This window comes from Merops nubicus, unplaced genomic scaffold (genome assembly GCF_000691845.1).
Source record: "Merops nubicus isolate BGI_N331 unplaced genomic scaffold, ASM69184v1 scaffold2418, whole genome shotgun sequence".
NCBI lineage: Eukaryota > Metazoa > Chordata > Aves > Coraciiformes > Meropidae > Merops > Merops nubicus.
This window is the reverse complement of record NW_008623462.1, coordinates 16,192-31,011: the sequence shown is the minus strand read 5'-3', so window position 1 is coordinate 31,011 and position 14,820 is coordinate 16,192. Positions and strand designations below refer to the sequence as shown.

Below are 14,820 nucleotides of genomic sequence, written 5' to 3'. Positions count from 1 at the left end.
TGTTGTTGTTGTTGTTGTTTTGTTTGTTTTTAAACCAATAAATTTCTGTTTTCATTTGATTTACTAGGTTTATTAAATATTTATGTTATTGCTTTCCAGTTATGCTCTAGTATATGTATTATATATTAAACACACAGAAGAATTTTTTAAAATTATAATTTATTTAATATTTTTACACTTTTATTACCTGCTGAAATGTTTTTCTTTGACAGTTTCAAAACACCATTTTTACAATCATCTTCCCATTGGCTTGATTTTTTAAAATTTTATTATCAGACATTAGAGAAATAAGTCTTATAATCGAGTTTTGTTAATGGAGCTTAATGCAACTGTAGGCAATCTAAAAATAAGTAAATAAAGCCTTGCCCCTCCAACAACCATAAACAGACGGTAATAAGGCTACCAGAAAATACATCTCAGAAAACTGTTAGAAGTGCAAAAAGTCCATAAAGTAAAGCACACGGGTATGCAATAAGAAGCTGTTGTCCTTCCATAGCCAAAGCAGAAGTAAAAATTTTGGAGGCTGACAAGCTGCACCATCCAATAATAAACAGAGCTAACAAAGTTCCCAAGATACCCCTAGAAGAAAAAGAAAAGAAACATGACAGAGTCCACTTGTTAGTAAACATAGCATCAAATCTTATCAAAGTTCACACCTAGAAGCTTGTTATTGATAAGGTAACAGTCACTGGAAAAACCAAGGACTGATTGATAAAATGAAAGTCAAGCCCAAGAAACAATTTAAAATAGTAGCAGGAAACAAAACAGTAATGTCTTCAGCATGGATAAAAGCAGCAGCTTCATCAGAAGTACTGCTAAAAAGACAGCACATTTCCACATAAATCTTCTGGGGCTCCAGCAGGTGCAGCAGCTAAAGTTTAATTTTAAATTTAAGAAAGATCCTAGTGCAGCTAAAATCTTGTGGTAGAAGCTGTTAGGATGTAAAATGATACTACATATACTTCCATTAGGCAGCCTGATGATCTGGAGGGATTGCATTTTTGTAACACATGGCACAGGTTTTTAGTGTGCTTTGGACTCGGAGGAGAGGAAATAAGGCTCTTAAAGAATCACACCTCAGCTGACTGGACAAAAAGGTAGTGACTACCTCCTAGGAGAAAGCTCAGCTGATCTTTTAAAGACGGGTGCACGTCAAACAGAAAGTAGGGGATAGGAAAAGAACCACTGAAGACAAATATTTTGCTCACCCTGGCATCCTTCACACTGAAAGGACAGTGACTTTCCACACCGACCCTTGGGGGCAACTAGGCCATTCTGAATTTACCTTCTGCCACCTCTCAAGTGCAGCGTGGCCTGGAGAGCTAATGATTATGGGACTATTGTCAAAAGCCCAGTGAAATATTCCTGCAGGTTAAAAAGAGCTCACTATCACCCTGTATGAACACAATCTTGCCAATAAATCTTTCACAAATGCTATATTTGCAGCCTGTATTTGCAGCCTGCTTTTGTAAAATGCATGAGATCATGTGCATATGATGGTGCTGAAGTCCCTAATGAGATCAGCTTCATTACACACTATCGCTGTCTTGGTCTCAAGGGCTTTGAGAATGAATGAGCCTCTGCCACTTGCTAAAGAACTTCCTGGTGCCCCACTCTTCCAAAGTATCAGCATACCAGAACCAGAAATGAGAAACAGACTATGTATACTTATTTAGGTCCATTTATCAGAAATAATCTCCACTCATTATTGTTGCAAATAAACCACGATGAATAAATGTCTCCTTATTTAATTGACTTAGTTTACTTAATGCAATCATATCTCACAAAACAGTTTCTTTCTTGGCAATTCAGTCTCCAGGCCAATAAGGTATTTGGTGTTGTCAGCTCTTGGGACTTTTGGAGAGGAAGGAGAGAATTGATTTTAAGATGATTCAGCACCTCATGCAATTTCAACCTGCTAAAAATAAAACATTAAAGATCATGTGATTTTATGTCCTCAGTTTAAGTGTTCTTTAAACCTATACAGTAGCATTCAGGGAAATTACACTGGGCTCTGCGGAAAACTCTTTACTCTTCTCCAAGTGAAGATGCTAAGGTGCTCACCTCAACAGTTAGCTAGAAATTCAGAGCTGGTATGGATGGCTCTTTGAGTTAGTATCCATGCTGACAGAGGAATGGGATGCAACAGGAACATACCAAGGGATTACAATTTTCAGCTAGTATAATGACTCTTTAGGGTGCTATCACAAGGTAGTACAATTTAGAGCTGTGGCTGCTCTGCCTTGTGAAGTCCAATGGCCTCTCATGGTTTGTAACTGGCAGAAAGCAGGATGTAAAGGTGACATAAAATCATATTGGAGCCAAGAGATAACTCGGTGAACTTTTAAATTCAGTCCATCTTACAGCATGTTACTGCCAAAAGGAATGGTTTGACTTTAGCAGAGAGCTTGTGTCTGGCACGTCCATGAGGGCCAAATCCTCAAGCCTGGGAGAAAGGCAGAAAGCAGATGTCATGCCCACAGTGACCACGAGGAGAGGGGTGTACTGGCATGAGATTGACTTGTGGGGAAAGACATGAGTGGACACTCTCCACCCCCCTCTATACATCCTGCAGATACAGTCACCAAATGCATCCTTTGCACTGGCTGAGCCTAAGAATTTCTTCACACTTACACTCATTTTGTTCACTGTTTAGTTAAGGAAATTACTTGATCACTCGGTTCAGAAATTTGATAGTAAAGAATTGGGGTTTTCTTCAAAGAAAACATTCTGCTGATGTTTCTCCTAGAAAGATGGCCTAATCAGGCTGGGCTCAGATGTGAGTAAAAATTTGACAAATAAAAATATTTCTTTAAATAATTTAACAACAAAAGAAGGAATAAAGAGAATCTCCATCCTTTATTGGATGCAGTGGGAAACACAGTGATCAAACACGAGGAAAAACAGAGGTACTGAATACTTTCTTTGCCTCAGTCATTAATTGTAAGATGAATTGTTCTCTGAGTGCTCAGCCCCATGAGCTAGAAGACAGGGAAAATGAGCAGAATGAAGCCCAAATAATCTAGAAGGAAATGGTCAGTGACCAGTAGGTCACTTAGATACACTCAAGTCTATGGGGCCAGATGTGATCCACCTAAGGGTACTGAGGCAGATGGCAGAAGCCACTTTTTATTGTTTATCAGCGGTCCTGCCTAACTGGGTAGGACAGAAGGAGGAGCAAGGGAACTACAGGCCTGCCAGTTTGACCTCAGTGCCAGGGAGGGTTATGGGGCAAATTATCTTGAGTGCTGTCGTATGGCACATACAGGACAAACACATGCTCAGGCCCAGTCAGCATGGGTTTATGAAAGGCAGGTCCTGCCTGACCAACCTGACAAGGCTGACCCACTAAAGGGGTGAGGGAAAGGCTGTAGAAGTTGTCTGCCTGGACTTTATTGAAGGTTTTGACACAGTTTCCCACAGCATTCTCCTGTGTGAACTGGCTGCTCATGGGTTGAACAGGGGTACTCTTTGCTGGGTGAAATCTGGCTGGGTGGCTGTGTCCAAAGACTGGTGGTGAATGGAGTTAAGTCCAGTTGGCAGCTGGTCACAGGTGATATTAGGCACAGCTGAGTGTTGGGGCCAGTTCTGTTTAACATTTTTATCAGTGATCTGGATGAGGGGATTGAGGGCACCCTCAGCAAGTTTGCAGATGGCACCATGTTTGGTCGTTGTGTTGATCTGCTCAAGGGCAGGAAGGCTGTAAGGATGGATCTGGACAGGCTGGAGCAATGGGCTGAGGCCAGTTGCATGAGATTCAGCGAGGTCAAGTGCTGAGTCCCACCTTATCACTCTCTACAACTACCTGAAAGGAGGCTGTAGTGAGGTGGGGCGGGTCAGTCTTTTCTCTGAAGTAACAACCATTAGGACAAGAGGAAATGGCCTCAAGTTGGTTTCCTAATATTCTCAGGTTGGACATTAGGAAAAATTTCTTCACTGAAAGGGTTATGCAGCACTGGAACAGGCTGCCCAGGGCAGAGTCACCATGCCTGGGGGTATTTAAAAGACATGTAGATGTAGTGTTGAAGGACATCGTTTAGTGCTGGATTAATGGTTAGACTTTATTATCTTAAAGGTCTCTTCCAACCAAAACAATTCTCTGATATAAACATAGATGGACACAAACAAATCTGGTTCCATAGAAGTTGGCATGAGAGAACTGGTTTTCTCTTTGATATCATTCAGCACACAAAACATTCCACACTGTGCTTTATTCTGTTAGTGAAAAAGCTAATCACGATTATTGAAAATTTTTGGATCTATACAAATCTTTTCAACAGATGTGTCCATTGTCTTACACATTTTTTTGAGAAAACAAACATTGAAGTTAGTTCTTTACACTTTGAAATATATGCAAAAATGCTATTTCTGTGTATTTTTTAAAAAAATCTGTAATGTTTTGTCATCTTTCCTATCCTTCTAAAATAATTTTTAAATTACAAATAATGGCATGTGTGTTTGATTTAAAAGTTTCCACCCTATCTTAATAGTATGTTCATAATAGTTAACCTTGGTATTTGCTGTGTTCAAGCAGTTTCATATAATGAATGTGCAGGGACTGCAGAATCCTGTAGATAGGCACTTACCATTATCAATTAATTCCAGAAATTGTGGTTTAAATTTGTAAACACTATGACAGTATAGTATTTATACAGTTTCAAAAGATGTGCTTTCTTGTAAACTTGCAGCATTTTACAAATCTGTGGAGTGTGCTTGGGTATTCCTTGTACAGACAATGGTACCCCACACAGTTGTAACAGCTGGTTTGGAGGTTGCCCCATCTGTCCTAAAATTATATATCTGTATCTTTTATTTGAGTGGGTTATTAAACAGGTTGATGAAGAAAATATGGGAAGTTTAGGAGAACAGAGAATAAACAGCTTCTTCAGTGTCACTGCTGTTCATCTCATCAAGGACAGCTCAGAAACACTTTAATACATGGAATCTTGGTCAGGTTAAACCATTATAGCTCCACAGAAACATGCAACAAAGATTGTGCCAATATCTTCCTTCCACTAAATAATATCCTTTAAAAATAATATAAACATACATAAAATTGCTGTTTCTCCAAAGAAAACAAAGGCATTTTCTTATTCATCAGCTACCAAGTCTCATACATTACAGAGATGAGAGAGTTAAAAATGTGAGTAAACAGCAAAGACTAAGGAGGGGAATCCTTACTAATAACAGGTTAACAATGGATAAAGGTACTGCTTAAAGCCTTCAGGCAAGACCTGGAGCTTCCTTGTACTTCGATGTATGTGAAAAGGGAGCTAAACAGAGTCTGTATCTCAAAAGGCTTACAGAATGAGGAGGGAGGAGAAGCTTGCATACAAATTTCCTATTTATAGCATATCACTGAATATGCACAGATACGTACACCACCACACATTTTGATTTTCAAAGTTTTCAGTTATTTTCAGGTTTTTAATTACACTACAACTATACCTCAGAGTACATGACTCTACTACATCTTAAACCCTTGTTCTAATGGTCCAAGTCATTAAGGGTTGCTTGATTATTTCATTCTGCCACACAGAGGTTGGTCTATAGAAGGAAAGGAAGCATAAGAATGGGAGTCTGACACTATGAACAAAAAAAGAAATCATATAGAAACATAAAATGGCAAGGGTTGGAAGGAACCTTAAAGATAATCTAGTTCCAACCCCACTCCCATGGTCAGGCACATGTCCCTGCGTTATATAAACCCAAAGTCTGTCAGTTGCTTTTAAAATTGATAGTTGACTTTGGTCTCGGTTGGCTCTGCAAAATAAAAATCACCTCTGAGGCTACTGCAAAAGTCAAAGGCACCCTCAGATCAGTTGGGAGCCAGTGGAATTAAGGACTGATATTACAAGGAATATATATCACCCTCCTCAAACACAGTCCACTTCCATCCATTTCCACCTACACAAACAAAAGAGTGGTTTTTCTCACAGTTTCAGAAAGCAAAGTTCACTACCTAACCATTTACAAAATGTTTTGCATAACATCAGCCTTCTGAAGAGCTGTCCTCCATATGACTTGTTGCCAGAGACTGGTACTTACTGTAGCGGGAAGACAACTGCAGAAGAGGACAGGATCAGCATGGGAAGCAGGCAATAGCCCAAGACACTTGCAACGCAGCCGTGTGAGACTCCTTGGACACTCATCAGATTCAGTAGGGCATGCATACCAAGGCACCCAATGGCACTCATGCCATACACATAGCCAAAATGAACTTTTCCTGCCTGGAATAAATATGAGGAAGCATGAAGTGTCGTAAGTGAGCAAGCGATTGCAAAGTGGTGGGAGAGGACAGAAGACAAGCACTAGGTTTGTCACTTGCTGGGTGACCCTCTCTCTGCTTTGTCTATATCTGTTAATTGTAAACCACAGACTATAATTTTTCATGGTTTTTGCACTAAAAAATTCCAAGATGCAATTGTGAGAATGAGTTTGTCGCTAACAAAGTTATAAGGCTGATTCTCAGTCTTACTGTCATTTGGCTCTGATTGGGACAGTTTGAGGAGTTTCGAGAAGGTCTAATTGGTAACAAACTAAGAAGAAATTATGGAAAGTACATTGCAGTTCAGGAAACATCTTGGAAAGATGTTATACAGGTGTATATGGGGCTGTGGAAAAGTGTTCCAAGTAAAATGAGGGCCTGACTTACTTGATACAATTAATATTTTATCACAAAACTCCATCTTTAAGCAGGTGTGCAAAAAAACTAGTAAAACTTTGCTGAAGTATGCTGGTTTTCAGGGTGAATGTGTCCATTCTTTCCCTTCACTACCAGGAGAAAGACACATCTCTTGTTAGATCAATACAACACATTCATTTCAACATAAACTTGAGTAGTGACTGTCAGCTTGTGTTCTTTTTTTGTTCCAATGAATGTAAAAAAACCCAGGTGTTTTATTTTCTTCCAAGTTTTATTCCTTTGTGCAAATTTAGTGTCTGTGAAAGGTACCAGCCTGACAGCCTGGAGCCTGATGTTTTCTAATTTATACACAAAGCTAGCACAACAGGCAACAGTGGCCAGAGCACCACCGATTTCTTCATCTTCTGCCATCACTTTGAAGGATCACCCCCAGGCACGAGGGCATTGTTCACTCCCCAAAACATTCACAAAAGATTTCAAGCTTCTAACAAATGAAATACTGAATGTCGGCTATGCAATACTGTCATTTTCACATCTGCATGACAGAAATAAACATTCATACATCAGAAATAAACAGTGATTGGGATGAAGATGATTTTGTTTGCTTTGTCTTGGAACTTTGTATCCTAAAGATAACGTGCATTTGTGGAGGAGAAAGGTCAAACCTGGGACTCAACCCTTAACTCAGGACCATTGAATAAACTTCCTACCACATCCCAATGCATATATACATATGTAAAACACAGGTGTCTGTGCACGCACACACAACTATATATTGTACACATTGCATATGATAAATCACACAGGAATCAAAACTAATAAAGGATCTCAGTTTCCTAATCATTTTGTAGCTTATGGTTGAATTCTCATGTGACAGATAATGGAAACATTAACAAAGCTTTTTTCATAGTATGCAATATTTGCAAGTATCTCTTCCATGATGGTTAAGGATTGAGAAGACCTCCCACTTTAGTTATCCATACATTTTAATAAAATCTGGGACAAAACAATTTTGAGGACCCTCCTTCTCTGCCCTCTTTTCTTGTATCCATTCAAATGCAAACTGATCACTGATGTTTTATATATGTCCAGCTCAAATATTGCTGACAATACAGTGGAGAGAGTTTAATCTAGCGATGCTACAACTTGAAAGTCCTAATGTTGCAGGTTGGTGACAACTCACAAGTTCCCATTGGAGAGCAATGCATGCTAATGTGAGAGGCAGCCTCAGTTAAGAAGATCCTGTACATCAGCATCATTATCCTGTTTGCAGCTTGACCTGGCTCACTGCTGAGCCTTCCTCTGGTTCTAGCCCTCAAGGTTAGGTAAGGTGTACCCAGGCTGCCTATATCCTCACAATGTCCCAAGTGTTGTCTGTTTCTCTGCCACTGCATTCCACCATAAAGAATAACCTATTCCTGAATTCACAGTGTAAGAAATCATCCTATTTAGGTACAGAGTCCTTTGCTGGCAATTGCATACTGCTGGTATAAAACAATCAGGAAAAAGTGCTTCACCAAATAAAATTAATGATAGCTAGAGATAGTGTGGGAGAGCAACACTAGCTCAGATTATTATCACTTACAGTTTCAGTCATTAAAGTTTTGTATTAAATTTTAAACATCCACAACAGTTTGGGGTGGTCTTTACAATAGCCCAACTAAGAAAAGCTGTCTCAAACAGACGCAGCAACAAATACAAGCCAATATTTTAGACTGTTTGCTTCAGTGTAATTATTCTACACAGCACTATTTAGTGGCTTAGTTTAAGATTAAGAAATTACTGAATGGAGATGAAGGGAGCACTAGCAGCTAACTGAAATCTCCACTTGGTGAAATGTTTGATTTGTGGTGCAGGGAAATGAGAGAGGGGAAAAAAAGGCATCTGAACAAGTTGGTTCCAATTCTCCTCTTTCTTAACGTATGTAAATATACTGACTCACAGAAGAGGGAATACTCCCAATTCACAGTGATGTAAGCAAAACCAGAATCAGGCTTTCTTTGATGAATGTAAAGAGCTAAATTTGTCCTGCGGAAGGAACAAGGTTAGAAGAAAGTCAGACTTGGTGTGCTTGTTTGCATCTGCCTACAGTGGGCACTACTGTCCTTTGTTGAAGTGGAAGTCTGATTTCGTATGAATGACTATGTAAAATGCAAAGCAGCTGAGACTCAGGCTTCTGCTAACTTTCACACTGCTGCTGCTTCTCTATCTGCAATGGAGCTACTCTGTTTTATGCCAGTATGAGGAAGATCAACTCTTGATGCCAGGCTAACAATTCTCTCTTCTTTTTCTCTGTGTTCTGAAAAAACTGCTGCCATTTGAAGAATATCTTTGCATATATTTCCATAGTCAAGAAGTGGAAATGAAATAAAATTTATACATTATTTTTGGAAACAAGCTCTCAACCAAGTTGTGTTCCTGTTGCTATTAGAAGAGAATTATTCAAGTACAGAAAGATAGCATAGCTCACACAGCTGAAGAGCCACTTTAGTATTCAAATGCATCTGAGCTAAAACGAGCAGCCTGAATTGATAGGTTGGCCCATGGAAATCCCATAGACTCATTGCTGTGAAGTTGTAGCACAAAAGTACTAGATTGCATCACAGGAGTTCTGTTGGCCTAGAAGTAGAGCATTGAAAATAGTTGTTTTTCTAATGACAGTTAATATCCCAGAATAAATTTTCTAATTAAAGTACTTTATATCAATAACAGTAGTTTAATATTCATTATAATTGTTGGCTATTCAGGGAGCAAAATCATCAGGAACCATTTTTACCCCCCATTCTTTCTTTCTTCTAGCTTTCCTTGCATTTTCCTGATCATAATCAATTCAATATTTTCTCCTTTTATTCCCCTCATAACTTTACTTCCCTATGTGGAAAATAGTCTGTCTTCTCCATCTTCTCACTTTATTTTCCCTTTATTCCCTTTCCTTCTGCCCCTTCCACTCTTATTTTTATAGAAACATAAATAATAATAATACTTGCCATTTATATTGCAGTTTGAACATTCAAGGTACTGCACTGACATTACAAATTGAGTAAGAACTTGCAAGACTTCTTATTCAGCACTATTTATCACAGAGGAAATAAAGAATTAGAGCCCTGTTTCTCTCACCTCAGCTGCAGAGCAGTAAAGCCCTTCCCAAAATGGTCCCACCTTATCCCTGCCTGATGAATTGCTGCCAACAATCAGAGCTGTACTTCAGCAGCACCAGAGAGCCCCTGTTGTCAGTGATAAATAGATGAATTTGGAGTACTGTACAATCCCTGTTCAACTTCCCCCCTGTAGGAAAGCTATAGTCATAAAGAGGAAAGAGGTTAAACACAGGCTACTATATTTTGTTTAGCAGATGATGTAAAAAAAGATTATAAACTAAGGGCTAATGTTTATAGGAAGATATTACAAATTTGAAGTGGTAAGGAAAAGGCTGCTTCCACTTCTTTTTTCAAATCATTCTAGTTACATAAAAATAATTCTTTTGATATCTCTATACTCCACAAAATAACATTGAGAGAAGATAATTTCAAAACAGTAGCAAAACTGTTAAAAAAACTGGTCTGGTCTGCTATGTCTTTTTAATCCCTCCCTTAAAACCCTCTTGTTAAGTCCTTACCTAGCACAGACTGTTATGCTTCAGGTGTTCAGAGCCTCCCCAGGATACACACCACATAGATCTACACTTTGTTCATATTAAATCCCACCCAAAAAAATGGTGTGGTCTTTTCTTTCCACTGGAAGCAATACATCACTTCACCTGTTTTACATCTAAACTTCATGCAGGTACTTTTAAAGCACGGAGACTTTTTAATATATAGTCTCAGAACAAACAGCAGTCAGTGACTCACTTTATGCCAGTACTACTTCTGCAACTTTACATGCATCAGCACCTATGCATTAGCCTGTTAGAAAAGAAATGCCTTTAAGATTTCTACTGTCCTACCAGCAGCAGTGTTGCTCCAAGGGCCAAACAGAAAACCATAGGTCCGGTGAGGTCTGTCTCATTCATAATGCTGCCATCTGCAGGCTTCATTGGATTTAGAACTGTTAATGTTTTTTGCCATATATGCTCAAAATTGATCCCAAGTTCTGCAACGAGAAATTCCAGACTGCTAATTGCTCACGAGGAAACACTTACAGAAACCCAATTAGATACCACAAAACCCCAAATAAGCAAATAAAGTGATTGTTTTAATGAAGATAATATTGTAGGATGACATATTCTGCAGTGGGAACTTGATGCTCCTCTTCTATACCCAGTATATTTGAGAGTTAGCTCTGATTCTAAACTGGAACATTAATTTATTAAATCAAATTTTAGGCAGTGAACCAAAAAAATACCCTTAGCATTTTTGAATTAATGTTTGTTTTTCCTATACTTAAAACACATATCTAATGCCACACTAACCTAGATGTTGAAAAATATGCTAATTAGCAGTAACTGCAGAATTCAAGTTACTTCAGAACACCAAGGACAGAGATAGATGCTATAATTCTGACAAATCTAACAAGAGATGTATCTTAAGCCTGAACTGCCAGTGGGGCTTAAAAATTACATTCCTCCCTTCAAGGCAATTTAATACTACTTTGTACAGTGCTTTATGATTTTTTTTTCCCTCATTTAAAAAGCAATTATTGAGAACCCCTAGAAAAAGAACAAAATTCGCCCCATTAAAATCAATGGGAATTTGGCCATCAACTTTACTGAGGCAAAGATTTCTCTTATAACTTCTGCAGAACAAAAACATTTCAGGTTGCAAGAGCAATCAACCTCTCTGAGATGCTCCAGTAAGGGAAAAGTTAGGTTCAGAACTGGTTGCCAGAATTACTGAGACTGATAATGTGTTAGATAGATATGTTTGGAAAGCCGAGTCTTTATCTCATTCCACTGATCTATCATCTTGAGCTGAGCCAAAACATTATATGAAAAGAAGTTACTCTGTACAAGTGTGAGTATTTGGTCAGATTTCTGTGGTACACAGATAAGAACATCTCTGAAGCCCTGCAGATCAGAAGCACTCATATTTCAACATCCATTTCACAGGGTGAGCTGCATGTGGAGCTAAATGCTTGGAGGTCTGAGAGGTAGAGACCTAGTAAGTTATCTGTATTTAACAGAGTGATCTTGCTAGTTTTAAGGCAGTAGTAGTTTCTTTTAAGCAGTAAAAACTTCACTTGCCTTCCAATATGCAAAAGCAGGCTGAATATGTTTTTTATATCATGCTGAAATAATCACAAATTCTCAGATTTATTTTTTTTAATGTAGCTCAAGTATTTTGTAAACTACAAAATCAGCCACTAGCATTAGGATGATTCAATCACCACAAACAATGATATTGTTTGTATAGTTAAATGATCAACTAATTAAAGCTGAAAGCCGCTTTCCCAAATTTCCCCTAGAAAGAAGCTCTTTAGCATCTTCAAGCTTTCAAATTTATTACCAGATATGCAAAATGTATTATTATCAGTATTTATTAATTACAGATGTTCCAATATATGTGCAGGATAAAAACAAAGTGGAAAAAAAAATTTGGAAATGTGAATGCAAAACTTACTGTTATGCTGTCATCTAGTGGTAGTAAAGTATATGCTTTATATGCCATAAGGCTGAATGAATCCACGAAAAATTCAAGTACAAAAATGTAGGTTTGGGGACCAGGGGCTGTTGGCTGAAGCTCACACAGCCAGGCTTGGCAGCTCTGCTGCAGTTTCTCTAGTGACTGACACTAGCTGGCAAAGAAAATAGGCATCCCCAGGAGCCACACATTATCCATGGCTTTATTTTTACCTTCTAGCAAAGGCGGTTCCTCATCAAATCCATCAGTGTAACCAAGATGAGAGAGAGTGTCAGGATTGTACATTGGCTGCAAAATCTGCCCCGTGTAACGCTGGGAAGTCAGAAGCATTTCTGATGGGACAAAAGCAGTGGCTGGATATTGCTCTCCCATCTGGCTCCTAGGAAAGAAGCAAATCTCAGCAAAACAAGCAACTGCAACGAGCCACTTCACAATAGCTGAGAGCTGCTCACCATGTACAATGGTTTAAATTTTCACTTGTTTTCAGTTTGGGGAACCTGAAAATTTTCTGGGCACAGTATCCACTGTGTGCAGTGAACGCTGAGCTGCTGACCATGGCTTTGCTTCCCTTCACTGCAGCCCCCTCTGAAAGCAGGCAGGGCTCCTTGCTGGTCTGCCAGCACACTGCAGCCCATGGCACTCACTTCTGTGCCCACCGAGCTCAGGCAGTGGCAAACACAGGTCCCTAGTCTGAGGATGAAGGGAAAGGGAATTTAGGAGCTGTGAGGGCACCCACAAATGTAGGCACTGCTGACATGAAGCATCCTGGTGACACTCCTGAAATACATCCATTCTGCTAATCAAAGTCACGTATTTAGACTTTGGCGCAGCAACACTCAGCCTCCTATGGCAGTCGTGTCAAAATCTCTTTAAGGGGGAAGCTCTCAGAACTTCTTTCCCTCAGTGTCCCTCTTCCATGGGCAGAAGTCATCAGTAAGTTGTAAAAATACAAGAAAAAAATGAAATAATAAGATTCTTCCTGTCTTTCTACTGCTATGGCCTTTATTTCTCCAATAAGCCTTCCACTGTATTGATTGTGCAGTCCTTTTTTTTGGTGACTGCATACTGGTTATGGTAATTAATATCATTTGAGCTTTGAGACATATTGCCTTTTCTCTCTCTTTTTTCCATACTTACTTTCCGCTTCCACAGAGGTTTTCTTTAGACCCATAACTGTTGTAAGCTTCCTCCTGGTCATCTATGGTATAATTGGACTGGTAAAAGTCAGAGTGAAACTGCTCAAAATTTGACATCCTGGTTAGAAAAAATGATTAGAAATATCAACAAAAGAGCCTTTGCAACAAGCCAATATCTATGTTTTGAACTGTTATAAACTTAAATGAAAATAGAAAACCATTGTCATAGTTTAGGGTCAGGGCTGCCCCGGGTTGTTTTTGTTAAAGCCCCCCCCCCTCCCTGCAAAGGGGAAGAGAAAGGGAGTAAGAGAGATACTCTTATTGATTAGAAAAGTAAAGCAGATGTAAAGAATATACCACTAGTAATAATAATAAAATGTAATATATACAAATAGATACAAAATCAGTATTGAACCAAACTCCCCCCTGATGGCAACACATCACCGTCACCCCCAGTGCTGGGGAGCAAGCCCTGGGATAAAGCCCCTGGCCAGTCTCTGCAACAGATGGCAGCTGGGCACAGGAGCTGGATTCTGGGACTTGGTCCAGGCTCAGGATCAAAGGCAGAATGGATTAAGTCCTCTTTGGATGCCGACCAGTGAAGAAGCAGCAAAAGCCAGGAAGGAAGCAGAAGGGAGATGGAAGGGGCTTGCCCCTAGTGATCCTTCAGTTTTTATACCAAATATGAGGGATATGGGATGGATGGAATACCCCATTGGTGAATTTAGGGTCACTTACCTTGTCCACTCCTCCCTGCAGGTGCAGCCTTTGCTTTCTGCCCCTCTGTGTGGTACACAAGCTTTAGCAGTGACCTTGGTCTGCACACCAATCCCTGGTAATAACTCTAAACATGGAGCACTATCACTGCTACAAGCAGACACTGTCTGTGAAAATCTGCTGCTAACTTCAGACAGTGCACAGAGCTTTAGCTGAAAAGTAAAATCACTGAAGAGAACTAGCTCTGCTCCACCCCAAACCAGGACAGCCATAGACACAAACTCAAGAGAATCTTTCTGTAGAAACTCATGATAATTTGGAAGTGACTTTCTTTTGTTGTAACAAGAGAAATTGATCTTCTGTTACTGTTAATTACTGTATATTAATTTACAGGTGGTATACAAGACTTTCAATACTGTTACCAAAAACAATGTAATTAATTTTGACAGATTATAGATCAAGAAAATTATTGGTTTACAGATTTCATTCTCTCAAGTTTAAAAAAATATAATAATTGTGACCATGTCTGAATGCTTAGAAATTACTACTCTTAAGAAATATTTGGGGTTTCAAAGACAATCAATATTTCCAGCTATTTATGTTTTGCAATATTACATATGACCATCATAAACCAATAGAAAAATCCACAGCATTTATGATTTCTATTTAAGGACACGGTAGCTGGCATATGCCTTTGGAAACGACAGCACACTGAATGATTCAGTAGTAAAGAAAACACGTTAAA

General features: G+C 39.1%; 1 protein-coding gene across 1 annotated transcript; it reads right to left on the bottom strand.

Annotated features, from left to right (window-relative positions):
* Positions 1-416: 416 nt before the first annotated feature.
* On the bottom strand, positions 417-13,475 carry YIPF7 (Yip1 domain family, member 7). The gene is made up of 5 exons (XM_008945059.1): positions 13,360-13,475; positions 12,435-12,601; positions 10,590-10,735; positions 6,049-6,230; positions 417-579 (listed from the first exon to the last, which is right to left on the bottom strand). The coding sequence occupies exons 1-5, from the start codon at positions 13,473-13,475 to the stop codon at positions 417-419; spliced, it is 774 nt and encodes a 257-aa protein (XP_008943307.1).
* Positions 13,476-14,820: the final 1,345 nt, after the last annotated feature.

What these genes read in the sequence shown, in the direction of transcription:
- YIPF7 (XM_008945059.1), bottom strand. Translation starts at nt 13,475, where the DNA reads ATGTCAAATTTTGAGCAGTTTCACTCTGACTTTTACCAGTCCAATTAT. An exon ending in AACCTCTGTGGAAGCGGAAA is followed by an intron (nt 12,602 to 13,359) that starts GTAAGTATGGAA and finishes CTTCTTTCCTAG; the next exon opens with GAGCCAGATGGGAGAGCAAT. An exon ending in GGAACCGCCTTTGCTAGAAG is followed by an intron (nt 10,736 to 12,434) that starts GTAAAAATAAAG and finishes TTCTCGTTGCAG; the next exon opens with AACTTGGGATCAATTTTGAG.